At 28.8% G+C, this 21638-nt stretch overlaps 1 protein-coding gene across 2 annotated transcripts in view; it reads right to left on the bottom strand.

Moving 5' to 3' along the window:
- Positions 1 to 5323: 5323 nt before the first annotated feature.
- REG (proteasome regulator gamma) overlaps positions 5324 to 21638 on the bottom strand; it is a 41038-nt gene continuing 24723 nt past the window's right edge. For both annotated transcript variants that reach the window (XM_067282441.1, XM_067282440.1), the window contains 8 exons: positions 19052 to 19118; positions 12780 to 12871; positions 12658 to 12706; positions 9966 to 10078; positions 6374 to 6442; positions 6075 to 6197; positions 5912 to 5998; positions 5324 to 5828 (listed from right to left, as the gene is read on the bottom strand). In XM_067282441.1, coding sequence (XP_067138542.1) covers positions 5748 to 5828; positions 5912 to 5998; positions 6075 to 6197; positions 6374 to 6442; positions 9966 to 10078; positions 12658 to 12706; positions 12780 to 12871; positions 19052 to 19118 — 681 coding nt within the window. In that variant the 3' untranslated portion in view covers positions 5324 to 5747. The remainder of the gene's footprint in view (positions 5829 to 5911; positions 5999 to 6074; positions 6198 to 6373; positions 6443 to 9965; positions 10079 to 12657; positions 12707 to 12779; positions 12872 to 19051; positions 19119 to 21638) is intronic.

The raw sequence follows: 21638 nt of genomic DNA, 5'->3' as shown, positions 1-21638 counted from the left end.
TTACAAATGCAGTTCACTGGCTGACAGCTTAATCATTACGCCATTCGCCCGTCGTCATATAAGATTACAGGTAACCCCCGTATAACACGGCACTTCTATAGCACGGATTCACTCTAACACGGTTCGAAAATTGGGAACATCCCCGTATAACACGGTGCTTTTATAGCACGAATTCACTCTAACACGGTTCGGGAAAACCCTCGTAAAACATGAAATGTATTTTTTTTTTTTTTTTTAACTCTTTCCGCCCTGTGGGCACTAATAGACGGCCCATTATGGGTTCGGCCAGGCCCACAATGGGGCGACCGGGTGGTGAGGGATGGGGCCCGACATATCCGAACGGACCACCCCCCGAAAAATTCCTGGAGATTATTCGACCCGTTCGGATTCGATCCCGGGTCCCCCACAGTGGTAGGCTGCCACCTTGACCGCTCGGCCATCCGGCCACATGAAATGTATTAAAAACTGTTACCAGTTGATGATTCTCATGCTGAGATCATCATATAGGATGAATAATCTCTGGTAAAATATTTTACCCATAAAAAAATCTACTACAGGTATACCTCGACTTACGTCCCTCTCGAGTTACGTCGTTCCTGATTATATGTCGTTTGTCAAAAGAATATGGAAAAATAAAAATCAAGTTTAAGTCAGTTTATTCGACTTTAAATCCGTCCGCCATAAACATTGAAGTCGTAATATCACTAGAAAAGCGTTGAAAGCACATAAAATCATATTAAAATATTACATTTACAGTAAATGTTAATATAATCATCATAAATCCTAGGGAACGAACCATGAAAACATCTGTGTTTCTGTGTTGTCGTCTTATTTAGCGGTCTTTAAGTGCTCATTATTGGCGTTTAGTTACGACGTAAGTCGAAACTACGACTTACGTCGCCTCTCCTGGAACCAATTACCGACGTAAGTCAAGGTATACCTGTATATAAAGCTGAAAAACTGGATTCCATCACTGTATGCCAAAAATGGCTACTAGGGGCGCCCCTAGCAATTATTTAAATTAACAATATAAATTATTTTACAGTCAAACCTGTTTTTGTGCGGTCTTTTTCTGTGCGATTTTTATTTGTGCGATATATGAAAATTTCAATCAAATTGGAACATAATTGACTCCTGTAAAATTTTTAAAAACTCTATTGGTTGTTTTCTATGACATCAGCAGGTTTTTTCATTTTTTATTCAGTAAAATTTTTTTCTCATAAGTTTATTTCGGTCCCCTCTTATTTTAACAGCATAAAAACCATAAATATTATGTTATATTTGAACAGATGCAGTAAGTTAGCTCCCCTCCAGCTTTAGACTGCAGGTGTGAAATTTCGCACCTTGTTAAATGAAATAACACTTCCTGCAGCTATATTTATCAAATAAAATCATTATTTAACGATTATTTTTAACTTTTTAATGTTAGATTTGTATTTAAGTGGAAATAATTAATTAATATAAAAATTAAATTTCTTAGAGGATTTTTTTCCCCATTAGGTGTTGCAGAAAAAGGCCCAAGGAGTTAAAAAAGCAATTCCTAGTTATTTCGTACGGTTTCGAGTTATTTTCTACGTGAGACTTTTTTATGCGGTCCCTATTCACCGCATAAAAAAATATTTTTTAAATTGTGTTGCGAAAACTATTTTTTATAGCCACTCGTGAAGTTTCGCGTGATTTTTTTTATGCATTTTCTTTTATGCGGTCCCTATCCCCCGCACAAAAACAGGTTTGACTGTATATGTATTTTATATTTTTACAGTGTAATATTCAGTATATTATTATTTTTATTTGTAATTTTGTATGCCCCGATGCCTGCATCGGCCTTTTGTGAATCATAAATCCGATTTAAGAAAGGATTTAACAGCATGTTTTTTTAATTTTTGGAACCTAACCCCCCTTTTCGCACTAGTTCTTTGTTTCGTATAACACGGATTCGCATAACACGGCAATTTTTTGGAACGTAACTCCCGTGTTATACAGGGGTTACCTGTATTACATACAGTATGTTTCAGTCGTCCGTATTAGAAATTATAAATTTTAATTTTTCAGCTATGAAATATAACAGAGGAAAAGTATGGCAATGAATTAAAAAATGACCCCCCACGATTTTTACGTTTTTGGACTGGGGGACCTTGAACGTCTAGAAATGAAAAAAATTCGGTTTTTTCTGTATGTATATTAGTGTGGGGGGCACGATTTTGTTCATCCTCTTTAAAGCTTAATAACTCTTGTGCTTTTTGTCGAAAATTTATGAAATTTTGCGGGGAGGTTTCTGCTAGGAGATTGATGCTATTAAATTTTGGTTGTGAAAGGTCAAGGGGATGGTCATGTGTCATATCTCGCGAGAGGATAGACTTAATGAAGATTTTACTTGTGGTTAGCATTTACAATGTTTTATAAAACTCATCTCTTCCCTCAAAATTATGTCTTTTGCCATTTTGTAATAATTAAAAATATATAGTTTTTATAACAAAATCTCATAACAGATGGCGTTACATAACATTTATTTTGATTAATACAACACTAAATTGTATTTTAAAAATCTCATAAAAGCCGGGAAAGTTACGCAACTCGTTGCTAATTTTTTTTTTATCTGTGTTGTAAACAAGAGCCATACTCACGTGATAAATCTATGTGCGCTCGTTGGTTACAGAGAGCAATGGGACACTTTGTTTCCCAAGTTATCCCACTGCCCGAGAAACAGGTTTTTCTGTCGCCCGGCGACATGTTTCCTACAAAAATCACCTAGTATATCACAGCTCTTAGTCAATCTGCTAAGGGGGGCCTTCCAGGACTCTCTTGGGAAATTAGCCTCTACTTAGGTGATACTTTCAAAGAAAACCTGGAAAACTCCACAAGGCCAGTCCACTGGTGGGCACTAGGGTTTCTCATTTCCAGATCTTTCGCTTGTCCCGGGATAAAAGTGAAGTGTTTCCCAGGATAGAATTAATTATTTTTTAAATATATAAAATATCTTGAAATCGAATAATATAATTATTTTTCATTTTTAAAAGTAATTTAATAGTCAACCTCCAAAATCATAATAATAATGCTGTGTAAAATATATATTAAAATTACCTTTGAATTACATAGAAATTTTCACAAATAGAAAAAATTTATTGAAGTTTGCTGGAAACTGCATACAACAACAATAAAAATGCTTTGAACTGAGTTGAAAATTTAAAAAAATGAACTTAAAAGGTAATTTTTGTGATTTTTTAAGAAATTTCTGGGATGAGAAAAATTTCCTGAAATATTTCTCAGGTTAAAAAAACAACCAGGATCCCGTTTGAGAAACCCTAGTATCTACTTATAGAAATGTTTTATTTCAAAATAATTTTTTCAATAGTCAAGTCTTCAGCTATATATTGTGTTGAGTCATAAGTAATGCTGTTTTTACTAAACAATGTTTCTATGCTGTAGTATCTATACATGCAAAATATGCTAAAGAAAAATCTACTTCCAATTCATTGGGTATGAATTACATTTACATTTTATACATTAGTTTGAAGCTTATTTAATGTAGATGAGTCCTGTTGCACTTATTTTACTGTTTAATTTCATTTAAAATAATTAGAAGCAAAAATAAGCCTAAGTTTGCTCTTGCCATAGTGACATTCTTCCCAGCCATTTTGTCTATTGAATTTACTCCGATTCAGGATGTTATTTGGTGTTACCCAACAGATGTTAATTGGTGCTTTTATTCCAAAGATATAGTTGATATAATGAAAGAAAAAAACTGACATAATATAAATGTCATGTTATCTTTCATTATATCTTTGAAAACATTAACAGTGATAGTAAGTTAAAAATTCAGCACATACCAATTCAAATATCCAAAGACCACTGTCAAGAAAGGCAAAGGAAACACGTCAACACAGTTTATATGCAAATTTGGTTTTACTTTGCTATTAGAATAAATTGGCTGAAAAGGGTCTCTGTTCTAAATGTATACCAACAAAAAAAACCTTAATAAAAGTGATATACTGAATTCATAGCTTGTCTACATTCCAAAAATAGTGTAATGTCTAGCCTTAGAAAGCTATCATTACACTTATATTTGTAGTACAACTTTTAGGCTTTAATTCTTTCTAAAATTAAAGCTTTTTTGATAACTTAGTACCATAATGATACAATGAGAAAATAAATTTTTCTAAAATTATAAATTAATCCTAATACAGTGTTTTATGAATGTCAATAGCAAACTTATATGAAAATTATAAATTAAATTTACATTATAACGATATTAAAGCATAAATTAATTGAAAAATAGTAATAGTTGATATTATCTAGCTATTCATTAAAGAAACATTCTTCATGTGATATAAGGAAAGATTAGAAAAAAATTATTTTGTTAATTGATTGAATAATTAAATTCTTATACATTCCTTAAATACTGAGATTAATGGAAAAAGAAAACACTAAGAAAATACATAAGATATATAATACAACCTTAAAAGAGTAGATAGATAAATATTCTGGATAAAACAAATATAGTTAAATTATAAATTTCATAAAATAAAATAGCAAGTACTTTTGAATCTTTAAATTTTCCTAAACATCAATATTTCCAATAAATGTAGCAAATTATCAATACAGTCAAACTTGTTTTTATGCGCGATTTTTTTAATGCGAATTTTTAATTTGTGCGGTATAGTTGGCGACTAGTCTCGTGCGATTCGTCATGTCTCACGTTGACTTATTATAGCTAAATAAACTTATTATAGCATAAATGCACTTATTATAGTAATATTATTGCATGAATATGCGAAAAATGAAATAATTTACTTTTTAAGTCAACAAAACACCACCTGGACAAAAATATGTAAAACAGACGATAGACCAGACGATGCAGTCAAGTGCTGACATCTGTTGTCAATAAATTCTATTTCGTACGGTTTTGAGTTATTTTCTATGTGAGACTTTTTTTATGCGGTCCCTGTTGACCGCATAAAAAAAATATTTTTAAATTGTGTTGCGAAAACTATTATTTACAGCCATTCGTAAAGTTTCGTGAGATTTTTTTAATGCGCTTTTTTTAATGCGGTCCCTATCCCCCGCATAAAAACAGGTTTGACTATTTTAAACACTAAATGACAGTAGTATTAAAAGAAAGAAATTTTGTTTTATGTTTTCAGCAGACACATGCGGAAATGTTAAATAAAATAACTCTTTCTACTTATTTTCATATTAGTATTTGATGGATATAAATATTTAACTTTTATAAATCAAATACTTTTTTATGAGAAAGAATAATTTTATTGCTTTGATCCTGTTTATCAACAAAATTATATATAAATAAACTTTCTCTAAAATGACATTCATTAACAAATAAGCAAAGCATTTTTATTTTAAAATTTTTTGAGCAAATTTATAATACCAACAAAAAAATACACCTTAAGACTGCTGTAAACAATCCAATTTATGAACATTATAAAAAAATCATATTCAACTAATACTGTTTGTGATTCACATAACTATATTTTATCTATTCAATGATTTTATTTTTAATTCTTTAATTTACAGTTTTTGTTTCAGATAAAAATACTTAACTGTGAACTGTCTTAAATACTTCAAACTGTCTGATTTATTGGTAGAGGATGAATAAATCATGTACAGATATGTAAAAATGTCACAAAGCACTCATTTACAATATATCTGAACTTTTAAATAATATTTTAAAGTACAGAGGGCAATGAGACATCACTTAAAATACATAACTTGGAAACAAAAAAGTTTCCCTTTCAATACATTGTCTCATTATTGGAACTTCTTGGCTTCTTGATTTTTTCAAGATTTTTTGTAATCATATCATGTAGTGCTGCCTAATAAATATAAAAAAATTTTTTTTGATATAACATGCATAAGAAAATAAACTTAGAATAAATTTTGTCGTTTATTTACTCACGTAATGATTTCTCAATTCACAAAGTACAAGTCTCACACTCACGTACTGTTTTTCATCTAATTCTTGCACTGTCCGTCTAAAATCATCCTAGATATTTTGAAATAAAATATTTATTTTCTTTTTTAAAATTTGATTAAAGAAAGTAATTATTTTTTTAACTTACAACATGTGGATACTTTGCTACTTTGGCAATTATTTTTCCCCTTGTAAGAAAATACCTTGAAATTTGATCTAAATATGCTGCTGCTTCCCCTTCTACAGTCCGAATTTCACCCAAAGTATCCTCCTAAAAAACAGCCAAAAGTTAAACAGTATTACTAACACTTGTTAAAATAAATATAAATGGTTTCAAACTAATTTTTACACTTTAAGAACAGATATTTTCAAGTATACATAAGCTACAAAATAATTTTTGAAAATAATATTTATTATTATTTTAAAAAATAAGATGGGACAACTTACTTGTATGGATACTCCAAAATTATTACCATCTTCTATTCTGGGTATGAGAAACTGAATCCACATTTTCAACTGAGAGAAAAAAATTATTATAAAATTTATATATTAATTGATTGAAAGTAAGTTTGCATTAACAGTAAAATTGAAAACCAAAACTCTTATAATGGTATTAATATGTCAACAAAGAAGAAAAATAACCACAAAAGCCCAGATACAATAAAGCTGGCAAGGGCTCTTCTACAACTTTCCCAACATTCATAATTTACAAAATTAAGTTTTGTACAACACCATCTGTTATAAGATTTTATTAAAAAACAATTTTTTACATTATTAATTATTATAACAAGATAAAAAGCTTATTTTAGAGCAAGAGTGAGTTTTAAATAAATTATAAATGCTAATAAATAAGTAAAATTTTCATTGAGTCTGACCACTCAAGATATGACACACGATCCATCTATTTCCCCATTTCTTTAACTACCAAAATTCAATAGCATCAATGCCCCATATATAGAAATAGCCCTGCTGAATTTAAAAATTTTTGGTTTAATAGATATAATGCAATATAGATGCACCTACACCACCCAAACAGCATTTTGTAAAGTTCGTTTTTTTTGCATTTCTCAATTGTCACAATTTGACTGACCACCACACTTTTATATTCTATAAAGCTGAGACTCCAATAGCATAAAAATCCTCTCCATAATTATTTTTAGTCATGTGACATATTTGCATTCATGCTTGAACTGCAGTGGAGGTCCCAGATCCACTAGCAAAGTTTTTACAGTGAGATACCAGTCAAGTGCCAAAAGTAAACAATTTTCTTCACAAACTGATGGAAACAAAGTATCTTAGCTTAATTAACCACAACTAATGTTAAAACTAATCAAAAAACTTTATAAACTTCAAAATGGTGAAAGCAAGAAATGGAATAAAGTGAACAAGCACAAAAGCTCATTTCCTGCAATTTTTTCATGACGACAGAGGTCAACTGACTTCTGATTGATTGATGGTACTGTTTTATGATTGTATTTGCATTGAAAGTTAAACACTACTCAATTCCCTTTACACTCATTTCACACCTTACTCTGGTATAAAATATTGTGGTCATGTGATTAAAAATAATTATGGCAAGGGTTTTTACACTAGTGGAATCTTGGCCTAACTGCTGGGAAAGTAAAAAATGCTATAAACATAACATGCTTTCAAACCAGCATAAATTTTAGTTCACTAAAACAACACATATGTAATGACTAAAACCAAAATTCAGAAATATAACTAAAACAATGTTAGTCCAAACATTTATTTATTGTGACATCATCACAATGCCAGGTTGCAATTTTTAATCACAATACTCTTGATTTCAGTAGTGTCTTGCCCCTTTACATTATACTTTCTGTTAACAATGGAGTCATGCTGGTGATCTATCTAACTCTGTTCTGGAGAAAATATTTGGCCAAAATGGAAATTCATACATAGTTAATCAGACTTCCTGCCCCAAAGCTTTCCATATCTGGTTTCAACTTTCATCTAACTCTGTTGTCAAGATGAAGAAAGGCAGACGTCAGTGGGAATTTATAGACCTGCAATTTGACAGATGCCAGTGGAATTTATAGGTCTACAATTTTCAAATTGCAGCCCAACCAGATTCTAATTTTGCAGCTAACAAATCTACATCTGGTTTGCTTGTTATATGAAAATTAAGCATTTTCACATAGTAAGAGTTTTTAGCCTATTCAAGATTTTTCTAATATAAATACTACATTTAATTTTTAGAGGCTTCTCCAAAAGCCGTTAACAAATAGCAGCATTTTTGATTTCTAAAATTTAAATCTGGTTTGTTCACTTAAATATCGTATAGAATGCAAGGTAAAGTTCTAAGCCATTTTTAAATAACTATCAAACAAAAATAGCTAGTAGAGATATGGTACTGAATTCTGTCAATATGATCTGATAATTTTCCAACTAATCCTCACTTCTCTCTATACTCTACAGGTGTTGGTAATAGAGGAGAGTGGGGTAAAAGCACACAGTGGGAATATAATTCATAGTATAAATGTCAAGTTGGCATTACTGAGTTAGTTTATAAGTTCTCATACTGAATTGTTGAAAATTTAATAACAACTGATTTGGCATGACGTTTTGAAATCATGAAATAAGATTCATTTTTTATCTTTCTGATATAATATTTTGATTGTTTACATACTTATAAACTTAATCATTCCTTAGATATTTTGATAAACTTGTTTCTTGTGTGCACTATGGTGGACAATTAGGAAAATACAGTAGTATAGGCTTACAATACATTGTGTCCTCCATTTACAATTACTCTGTAGATGAAAACTGAAAAATTCGTTTAGTGTTGTTTGTTTTAAGCACTTAACTGTCTCGACTTTCTTTTTCAACGATCATGAATGCCTTGAAGACATCATTATTGCAATTGTCAATTGTTGGCAAGTAAAGTCTAAGAATTCTCAATGCCTCTAGCATGAGGAAATGTAAACTTGGATTCTGGTGTGACATTGATGTAGATTGTGTATTTTCTTTTGGTTTATCTGTTATTATTTTATACATAAAAATACATAAAATGTTAAGGCATTTTTATTAATATGTATGTATATGTATGTATGTATGTATGTATGTATATATATATATATTTAAATACATTAATATAATAATATTAATATATAATATATTAATTACATATTAATAAATAAATTGACTCCCCCCTGGAAAAAAAAAATGCATTTGCACCACACGTGCAGAGTGAATTCATTTTTTCAGGAGGAGGTGATGACTTATCAGTGTGTGGGACAGCAAAAGTATGTCAAGTAAAGCGGAGTTTTTTAACATTAATACCTATGTAAGTCAGCCGGGACCACAGAAAACTGACTACTTAACCAATGGTGTCAAGTTATCTGGGTGACGACTTATGTGGAGTCGACTGTGTATTAATAACACTAAAACCATTAACAAAAAATTGCAAAAAATGCAAAGCTTTTATAAATAAAAGGAAGAATAAGATTATTATTATTATTAGCTAAGTGGCATATGATAAAGAAACCAAAATTAATTAAAACAGAAAAAAACAAAATTAAAATTAGCAATAATAGAGTATAGTAGAAACAAGTAGTTGGCCAATAAACAATTGAGAATATGAATTTAGATTCCTGAGACAGGATTATCCAAAAAGTTAAGAATTCAACTCAAAATAGGACATTAAAAATAATACTTATAGAAAATGTTTTATATACAAAAGTGAAATTATATTAAACATTATTTTTTGCTATTAAAAAAAATTCATATTCAGTCTTTTATTCTTTGAAATTTATTATTCTATTACTTTGTTTCTAATATTTAAAAAATGTTTTAGATTATATATTTGACATGCTATATGACAAACTTAATTATTGATTGTTGTTTGTTAAATTATTTAAATAAAAGCTAAATATTCAAAAATGTTTAAGATAAAAAAAAATACATAAAAGAAAAAAAAAAAAAAAAATCACATTAAAAAGTTTGCTTTCTTTCAAATTCAAAAATCATAAAAAGGTACAGATTTTTACATTGACATAATATTTTAAAAATACTTTACCATATTTGAATCTTCTACTAATTGCTTAATCTTGGGTTTTACAATATCGACAATTTCAACAACATGCTTATTACATGGTACTGATCCATTTGGTAAGACTAAAACTTTACAACCTAAATAAAAAAAATCAAATACTTATAGTTTAAAACTATATTGATTCCTAAGACCCCTTTTTAATATATGCAGTAACAAGGATATTCAGCTATTACTAATTTAAAACTAACATTTTATATAACAACAGTCTCACAAAATATACAATAAACATATTTCACAAAAATTGCTACACTTTGCAACATATTTTAACACTAAACAAGGTAACTTTACATTTTTGACAGACTTTTAATCAATTCATTCCAACATTAAAGACAGAATTCAAGAATATCCAACTAAAGCAAAATTTCATATTATGAAATATATATCTCTTATAATATACATAAAAATATATAATATGATGTTATAATAAATTTATAAGAAAATTTTTCTTATAAATTTATTATAACATCTTATCTACAGAATATAAAAATACAAATTTTTAAAATAAATTGTAAATAAATTTATCAACCTTAGCATCATTGATTTCATGTTTCAAATTATCTAATCTAACAGTTATTAGATATCAGTTCTTAACCAGTGTTCTGCAAACTTCCTTGAGTGTTCCAGAAAAGAAAAGATTTTAAAGTTTTTATTGAAAATTTATTCTACTACTATAACACATGACTTTATTCATAGATAATTCCTTGTTTCTATTTTATTCAGACAATAAAGTAATACTTTATTGCTTCAATTTTTCATGAGAATAATAAACATGGAATTGCTTATCGATTTTTGAATATATTGATGCTAATGCTCTGCTTAATAAAAAGTATATAAATGGTGTTCCAAAGCCTTAGAAAGGTTGAGAACCAGTGTAATAGACTGATGCTTGAGATTTATTAGGTCTTATTCTCAAAACTTTGTTGTAAATATTTTTTAATTCACAAATTTAAATTTCTAGAACTTATATTAAAATTAGCATTCTGGAGGATAAGTAAAGATAAAATGTAACAGTTTGAGAATTAAATCTAAGATATCTGTTAGGATTTGTTAAATTGGTACAGCTGAATTATCTGAAACCATTTAAATCTGACAATGCATAACTATTTTCTTTTATCAATTATAATAATTAAATCATTAAATGCTGTTATGAAAATTTTAATTGCCTTTAACCTATTCTCTGGTATTCCCGAGGTATCTTGTTTCTGCATCAGGATGTCTTGACCCTAGATGTCACTAGTCAGCATAATTTTTATATTAAAACTAACTTCTGAAATATAATTTCTTTTGTTTTTATATTTATTAATATGTCTATTTTGTTTGTGCAAAATAAAAAAATAATTTTGGATGATACAATAGCCATGATTATTTTTTTCTAAAACGTGGAATATTTGTTAGGCTTAACATCGACAAAAATTCAATGTGGAGTGACATGCAATGGAAAAAAATTTCAACATGGGATAGGTTAAATAATAAAATCTACATTTTGAAAACAAACAAATAAATATCTTAATATTCCTCTGATTAGTTATACTGTCTGCCTTGTATACTAAATGCATTAGACGATGAAAAAAGAAACCAATATTTAATTTGAAAAACAAATGTTTTTGGCCCTCTTGATAGGCCTGCTTCAGGTTTTACACATGGTGTTTTACAAATTAATGTTTGCTTTATAGAACATATTGTTATTCTAAAATACAAATTTGATTTGACCAGAAGCAGGCCATCAAGAGAGCCAAAAATCTTTGTTTTTCAAATTAAAATATTGCTGGAATTTAGTATATATGGTTTCTTCTTTTCATTATATTCCCTGTTCCAGTTTTTGTACCTTTTTAGTAAATGCATTAGAGTATAATTTTTAACATCTGATTATTTTCAGGATAATTATGTCAATTGTCTTCAAGAATAAATTTATGTAAATTACAGTGCTCTTTTAATCTAAAATATATTTATGTTAACATATCAGTTTAGTGTTGTAAGGTAAAACTATTGAATTACTTGTAGATTAAATTTGAATTTTTCCAACTATGTAGTAATAATTGTTAATTGGTTCATAAATTATGGTATTATTTTGTGTGTGTATTATAATTTTTGGGAAAATTTTGTGCATGTTTACAAGAAATCTTGATCCTGAAAATATTTTGCATCCCTGTTCGTAAGTTGCATTGCACCACATTACTTCTTGCTACCTGCAGACAGCTACACTTGGTAAGAAAAATTGTCAGTAAATAAAATAAACAAGGCAGCCAAGGAGAAAAAAATACTCTGATTTTCCATGACTTTTATCAAACACTAATGAAAACCCAATTTATCTGACTTTCCAGGTGGGTAGGAACCTTACTATATCTGTTCATTAGACCACCATAACTATGAAGAGGAGTTTTTCCCAGATTATTGGGATAATGTTTGCATAATAAAGCCAAATGATCTATTTCCTGACAACCTGAATCTACTGTATAAGACTGTTAAACAGTCTAATGTATGAATTCAAGAAATCTTAAAACCTACCAAAAATGCATAAAAAATACATCTCTGTAAAAGCTTTTTGATACTTGTCACTTCTCTAATTATGATTAGGAGAAATCTCATTTTGAGTATAACAACAATAAAAGTTAAAAGATTATATAAATAACATAAAAGTTGTAAATTCTTTTCATACCTTGAATATCATTTTCCAATAAACAAAATTTTCTTTTCTTCCCCAGTAACTAAAATAAAATATTTTGTTTTATTATTATTGAGAATTAAAATTTAAATGTCATATAAATTACATCAACAAACCTGCTCAGATTCATGATTAATTGGTTTTGGATCAGGAATAGGAATGTTTAATTCTGTGTGAATTGTTCTTAAATCTATTCTAGAAAATTTCTCTGTCTAAAATAAATATTACAATTTAATTAATATAATGTTCTTGGAATATATGAATTTAATTTAATTTTATAGTAAAACACAACAAAATTAAATAACTAATGTAGAAAAATATGAATGTATCAAATTTCTATGAATTATAAAACAAATATAATATAACAGTATATTTATTTGAATTTAAACTACATTCTTCTTTAATAATGGTATATTGTTTTAAAACTGATTCAAATGTTGGACTATACCCTATTTTCTTGATTCTAAGACATAAGTTGAAATGAAGTTTTAAAATATTTTTAATGAAGGAAAAATTTTTATAATAAAATTGATCATTTTAAGTTTTGTCAAGTAACAAGTTATAAAATTAATACAAATGCCATGAAATAAGTAATATTTCATAGTTATATTTCCTTACTGTTCTGCATATACAAATAATAATTTATTTTAATGCCATATCAAAATGTCTTATTGGAGATTTCTTACATGTTAAAAAAAAAAAAGTTTAAATTAAACACTCGTTAGCAGTAAAGCTCATTTGAATTGATGTGAACATTAAACAGTACAGCTAAAAAATTGAATTGATACATTACACCATCATCTAGTCCTGATTGTTGATTTCAAATGCAAATTAAAGATAAAATCAATTCAATTTAAGATATGCTTCTACTTCAAGTACTACAAGTAAAAGGAAATAAAAAGTGCATCTTAAAATCACAGAAATGTAGAATATAATATGGAATTGTTATTTAACAGATGTTCTACATCAACCAAATTATAAAAGTGGACTATCAAGGTAAATTTTTTTGTTAAGTAAATCTAAAATTAAAAAAAAAAAAACAAATAACTAAAAGAATCAAAGTTAATTATTAAACAGCTAATAAATATAATTTATTGGCTGTTATTATATTTATTGGCTGTTAAAATAAAAATAATTTTGTCTTAGATTCCTGATTTACTTCTACTTATAAGGCAAAGCTTCTTTCCATGAGATAAATGACATTTGCATTTTCAAATTAAAATTATGTTGCAAAGTTACATTAAAATTATACAATTCAGGGTGATCCTAAATGAATGGAACAACTTTGCATAATTAATACAAAGAAAATATTTATTATAGAAATATGTGAGCCATCAATAGATAGAAAAACTAAGTTTATTTACATCACAAAAATTCACAAACATTCTATGTGGAAACTGCATGTCAAATGGCAAATGTTCATGCAATAGTCAACTTCATGTCATACATGTGCCAGCATATTCACATCTATAGATTAAATGGCAGTAGCAATGAGTTACATATTGCTCTGGCAATATGTTAACTCTGGCATATTTTGTGATAGAGTGGTGCATAGACAACATCTTTCACATCCCACACAAAAAAAATTACAGGGAATAAAGATCAAATGACCTGCATGGCCAATTGTGAAATTTCAGGTCATTGGCAGTAGCATGGCCAATCTAGTGGTGAGGAAGATGTTTATTCAAGAAATGTCAGATTTCTTTGTGATAATGGGTGCAGCACCATCTTGTTGGAATCAGTGGAGTCCTCCTCTAACTGTGGGATTAAGGGCTGCTGCAGTATGTCAAGATAAGTTAACCTAGTTACAGTGCATTCAGCCAGCAAAACAAAAAATAATAATAATAATAAAACTGAAAAACCCACAGGTAAAAGAATTTTATACAAAAGAAATCCCAGTTTACAAGATCCTGTGAAATGACAAGGACTCACTTTTCACTTGACCCTATGGACATAACTTGTGTTCTGCAGAACTCTAGGATTCTATCAATAAAATTCGTTAAGTCTAGTGATGTATGAATGTGCCAATGCAGATTTGAAATGTGAGGCATAATTATTGTAGTCTGGGATCCAGTCCTCTTATGATATCCTATACATGTGATCGAGTTATTTATAGCTTTGTAGACAGTGGGGACCAATTTATCAGTAACAAAATGAATCAAAATCATGATATAATGTTTGACACGATATTGAAAATCATAAAAATGGTAAAACTTAATCAAAAGCTATAAAATAATTTTAAAAAAAATGGCATTAAAAGTATCCAACATATAAATAGCAATTCAATTGTTAAATATGCTTTAATTCGTCCATATATGCAGCAGAAGCCTATTGAATCTAACAATAGGAGTGGTAGTCAGATGCCCAATGATTCTGTGCATACTATGATACTAGTGATGGGGCACTCATGTCGGATGAGCAACACATGTCACCAAGAGATTAAATATGCTTGTACAGTACACTAAATAGAAATTATATAAAATGTTTTTTTTATGATGTGTTGGATTGTACTGATTGTTTTATAACTTTAAAGCACACAAAAATATATAAATTTAATAGGGTTTAATTAATAGGATTTTTAAAGATGATATTTTGAGCATACATTAATACAATATTTTCAATATTTGCTGAATTCAAGTAAACCAATTTTGAAATCATTGCAATATATATGCAACAGTATCTGCTGAGATGTTAGATAATGAAGTTGAAAACAAAGATATAGGAGGATTATATCATTTATTTTCTTTGATAAACAAGACTTATCAACAAGAAATGAAATAACTCAAATTCCAATAGTACACAATGATCCTGATATACAAGTACAGTAAGACCCCCTTAATGTGGGGGATGCATTCCTAGACAACAAAGCGCTAAACGAAACAGCATTAAATGAGGTAATTTTAACAGAGTAAATAGGGATAGGGGAACACGCAACCAAAAATAAATAAATTTTACTTTAATTTTAAGTTATTTTTATATTAATTTGTATAATAATATATGTTAAATAAAATAAACATATGCACACAGAAATGTAAAGTTCATTTTTGTGATGTAGGTCCTTACTTTTCTGTAATTCTTGTTTTTTTGCAATGAAATCGTCATGTTTCATTTGTTGCTTTTTTCCCCTTAAGCAAATGTTGGAAGCAGAAGATTGCATCCAAAATGCCTCGTTTTGCTTTTGCACTCCTTTCAAAATCTGGATCATTCGCTACAGTTTGATCAATGATTTCAGTTATTGTTACAAAAGTTTTACTAAGGAAATCTGTACAGGAATTGTTTGGGTTCTTCATTTTCAGAATCTTTATTTTCTGGTTCTATGCAAATTTCTTGTTCTGCCAGTTCATGAAAGTTGTTGTTGATAAGGCTCTCACCAAAAACCTCCTGTACTCCTCAATATCCTGCTTGTCTACTTCTCCTAGTCCTGCTGTATCGATTAGGTTGAGTTTGGTCAACCTAATGATACAGCAATAGGCTCTTCTTGTTGAAAATTCTTAGATTCCTTCAGCCATAACTTCTTCCTTACTTTGTTCGTGCATTTATCAGTTAATTCTTGCCAAACGAAGTCGATATTGCCTATGGCATCCATAATGTTATTTTTTTTTCCAAAATTGCAGCAAACAAACATAGATTTAAAAAAAGTACACCTTTTTCTGATTGGTCCATGTTCGTAAATAATTGTATTACTGTATAGCTCGGCAGATAAGACGAGGTATAAATTTTCGTCGACGTTTTATAGTTTTAGCTTATATCTGTCCTATAAGACAATCCCCAAACTATCAATGGCCTATGAATTTAGTTTAGATCAGCGATCATCATCTGAATAATAATACTGTATAGCATATACAGAATTATGTCCTATTTGTAATTTTTCAAATAAACAAATTTATTTTCTTGCATCTGGCAGCACTGCCTTGCGATAGTTGCAAGCATTTGCACTGATTCGGCTTTTGGGTAATGACCTTGACTATCCACAAAAACATCGTATGGGCTATTCTATTTTGTGCACATACCCTACTCTCTATTAGTAAATAATTACGGTTTGTCGTTTTTTTATAATGGTTTTAATTTATATAAATTTCAATCTAATTTTTTGCATCTGTCCTATAAGACAACCCCGGATTTTGGGGGCCTTTTTTTATGATTCAACTAGCATCTTATCTGCTGAGATATACAGTATGTAAGAATCAATGAAATGCCAAGATAATTTAAATTGGAGTAAATTTTGAGCTTTTTTTAGGCTTCGAGCAGACCACATTATATCGAATCAGCGTTAAGCAGGGTCTTACTGTACTCTATATAAGAGAATTTAATATAAGTTATTTTATTTTTCCTCTTTCTTTCCCATTTATGAGAAAGTATTTAATACAATGACTATTGATCATTATTCCAATCATAAGTGTAGCAAGATTGAAATTTCCACATACTCTGATTAAATAGCTTATAGATTCCAATCTTCATTTTCTTTGTTTCTTTCACGTCGTCTTTATTCATTAGAGGCAGTGCCATTTATTCCAATATGGTTATGCAGTTTAGCTGTTTAGTTAACTTTATCTCTACATTAAAACTCTTTTTCAGGGGTCACACTGACCATTGTAAAATTTGTAACTTGTGAAAATTTTATTCAATTTATCTATCTTGTAATTGTTTTTATTATCTGACAATTGTGGTAACAAATAACCACAAAACAGTATTAAAAAAAATCACTTGGTGAAAAATAGTATCACAGAACATGAATTGGTCTTGATCTGATAGAATTTTAGTGTTAACAAACAAAACAGTTTCTTAAGAAATGTGGTCATAAAAACTCTGCAAGTGTTTTTTATATTGTCGATCATCTTTTCATTTCTGATTGGTACAAAAAGTCAGAGTAAGCATAAAAGTAGCCTGGTGAATAAAAATTGTGTTTGGTCAATGCTAAGGTGACCCCTGCTTCTACAGGCAATTACAGTTTTGGCTGTGTCTTCATGCACAACACCAGAAATGAAGACATGGTAAAGATCTGAAATACCTGGAGGATATAGCAGCTGCTTGTGGATACAACAGAAGCATGATTCATAGTTAACTCGGGAACTACACACTCCAGGCACAGGAGTCTGCAATGAGGCAGGAGAAGTGAGATCCAGTAACTTTCCAGAACAGGAACAAGTGCTTAATACAAACTGCATGCTTGACCAGTACAACAAAAACCTTCATCACATATATAAGGAAATAGTGGAGAGGAAGGGGATTGAACTAGCATACACAAGAACCCAGACCATATATGCATTGCTATGGAATGACCAAGACAAGCCAAGTGTACAAAGTACCAATAAAAAGATCGTTACAAAAAAGACAAAAACAACATAAATATTCATAGATCAGGGTAAGTACACCACAGCACTGGTAACATATGCATCAGACCTGGATATATATGCAGACTTGGACAATGCTGTTCTCATAACGAAATCATTCCAAACTTATCACATAAGGACACTTGAAAAACTAGAAATATATAAAACTAACAGAGAGGGAACCTCAAACTACAAGGACAACAACACAATATCATATGCATAGCAATATGCATATGAGAAAGATCTCAGACATTAATGGCATTTTATTCACATAATTTCTAGCCAAAACATTAGTATGAGAACTGTGACCCTATATATAACAGTATGACATAAATATTTGAAATATTCAGTATTAAAGTTCAAACATTCAAATTTAATTGGTTTTTAAAAATTCGAATTCCTGGAATTCCAAGGTTGAAACACCATCAAACCTGAAGCAGATCTCGGTGGAGATTCGAAAACATTTGTTCACTCAAGTAAACATTGTAACTTACTGGAAATACAAAGGTTTTGAAAGGTTAGTTTGATTACAGTTTTATTAATTAAAAGTAACTTTTACCGTATTCCACTTGTTTTTTGCTTACTTATTGGCTTAACTTGCTTTCTTTTTCTTATCATCAAGAAATGTCTGTTTATGGATTTGCTTTTCTCATTGCTTATTAGTTTTATTATACATTTTATTTCATTTAAAACCATTATTTCATTGCTGAATAAGTATTTTGTAGTGATTCAATGTTATTTAAAAGCATGAGTAAGGTGACTGGGTAATGCCAGAATGACACAAATTTCAGGCATTAGTAGTAATGGATAATGTTATTCCTATTTATAAAATTTTGATTTACAAGTTTTTAGAAATGAGATGCATTCATAAATTTGGGTTTCACTGTATAAAGACATTAAAAATTTAAATTAATTTAGTATTTTACAGGAATGATATTTTATTTTTTCACAGATATTAACCATAGAAAATATTCAATAAAATTTTTTAAATTATTCATCAAATTTCAGATTTCAAATAAAATTTTATAGTCTTTCAGTTGTTAATAAAAATAATATACTTGCCTCTAAAAGGCCTTCAAGTTCAACAATTTTTTTTGGAAACTTTTTGAATACCAATTCCTCAGCCTGCAAAATAAATATTTTTACAAAAATTTTATAAATATAAATTTAGCTAGTAAAATCATTTCTATATTTCATATTACATGAAAGATTATTATATATAAACAAAAATGAATAATTTCTACTTTTCCTATATTGTAATTATTCAATGCATTTAAAAATCTAAAATCTATAACCACTAGAAATTTGAAAAAATAGACCAATATAATCCAAATTTATTTTTCAATCAAAATAATCAAAATAGTTTTTAATATATAACAATAACTATATCTGTTTTAAATAATCATTTATGAATGAATTGCAAATAATTATAAATATGAAGTTATTACTGGATTATTCTGTTTAAATAATTCAATCAAAATGTTTGTTCAGAGAGAGTAAAATAATCATCTAAATCTATTTTATTACTTTTGGTTATTAGACAAAGTATGGTTAAATTATATGACTGAAAAGCTTTCATATGATAATTTTCTTTTTTAATACAGTCAAATCTCATGTTTCGAATGACCCACTTTCTGAACAATTTGATTTACAAACAAAATTTTGAACTCTTTTTGCCCAGTTGTCATACAATAACTGTTGCCGAACAAGCTACTTGGCAGAGTCAGCCACAAATGGTCAACCCCCTATACTTCCTATGTTAAAAGAAAGTCGATAGCCCAACCAATCAACAACAGGACTACCAATTTAGAAGTTGGTGGCACCGAGATTACCTCATGTCATGATACAAATCATTGATGACATTGTTATTTAAATTACATTTCAATAAGCATGCGGGAAAGATGCTATTTCCATTTTTCGGTACATGCTGCAGTTGAATTTAAATCAAATCAATTAATAAAAACTGTATTAATTAACATTGACATAATATAAACGGCATTCAAAATTTCATGCTTAAATATGCTTAAGTTAAATTAAATGACACAAATGTAAATAATACATTATTATATTGCCATTATAGACATTTTTATGCATGAAATAAGGTTAAAAAAGTTTTGTTTTGGTGTTGGGAACAGATTAATCCATTTTATACTGTTTATGGAAAAATTTGTTTTGGTTTTAGAACAAATCTGTTTACAAATAACTTTGGTTTTAAACTTAATTTTTTTCCTAAGAGATTTGACTGTATTTTAAAAATTTACATTAATAAAGGATTTAAAACTTTATTCTAAATCTATGTTTATTTTCATAAAATAATCATCTAATTCCACAAAAATATATTTGAACAATCTGAATAATTCAATAAACTAAGCAATTATTGCTGAATTACATTTGGGCCATTATCTGATGATATTTTATTGGTTTATTCAACTAACTCCATTTGTGTTTGATGTACAAGCTTTAATGAGGAATTTTAACTGTCATAAAATTTATATTTATTTGAATTTATTCTAGTTTTCAGTTTAATTATAAAGTAAAATAAATAAATTTTCATCAATTTCTTTCTGAACACTTGATTTTTTAACAAGTGATTTTAGATTAAGTTATAAGTGATAATGAAATTTATATCCTTAATTATGTATTTTCATAAAATTTAATACATTATAAAAACATTGTGAATTACAAATTTCAATATCCAAAAGAAAAATAATAATTATATATGTATGAAATCCAGACCAGATGTTGACAACTTTCTACAGAAATTCAAAAATAATCCATATGAGCTGACACTTAAAATAGATCAATTTAGTGATAATGAAGTCCATTTCCTGTGTATAAGTATGGCAATAAGAAATGGGATGGTTGAAACTTCTATATTCTACAAACCAACATACAGCCCAGTTTTCATTCCTGCCACATCCTATGACTTGCCTTTGTATAAAATGTCAGCATTTAAATCCTTAGAGAGATAAGCATTTACACATTGCTTAAATAAGAATGACACTAACAAAGAATTTGAACATCTTGTGGACATAGCCAGATTACAGAGATTTAGCAAAAATTTGGTGCCTACTTTAGCAAGATAATACCTACATAACAAAGTGATTGAAAGGTGTGCTATGAGAGGGCACGATATGAGAAGATAAACTCTAGTAACTTCACCTTGTCTTAAATGTTATATATAAAAAAATAGTTTACACCAACACCTTGATTACATGATTACATTAAGTATGGGTCTAACTGTCTTTAGATTACTATCAAATGTGAAGGATACATATATGGACAGAATCCTAGAGGTTTACTCTATCACTTCACGATAACTAATTTGATAATAACCTAGTAGAGTGGTGCACCCAGAGGGGGCCAAGATGTCCTGGATCCTCCAAAGAAAAATGGAAAACAAACACTAGAAAATTTTTCAAAAATCTTTTCTTAAATTTACATTTTTATTTATATTGTCATGTCTTCTATTTCTGTACTACTTATGAATTGTGATTACATAAGGTGGGAGTTTTATTAAATTTGCATTAATTTTTTCCATTTAACTTGGCTCTCCCCAAAATTAAATCCCGAGTATACCACTGACCTATTATATATAGGATCTAGCAGGACTTGGACTAGAAGAATTATTGAGCATAAATATAT

The sequence above is a fragment of the Centruroides vittatus genome, unplaced genomic scaffold (assembly GCF_030686945.1).
Source record: "Centruroides vittatus isolate TY-2023 unplaced genomic scaffold, ASM3068694v2 contig_955, whole genome shotgun sequence".
Classification (NCBI taxonomy): domain Eukaryota; kingdom Metazoa; phylum Arthropoda; class Arachnida; order Scorpiones; family Buthidae; genus Centruroides; species Centruroides vittatus.
This window is presented reverse-complemented; position numbering and strand designations above follow the sequence as displayed.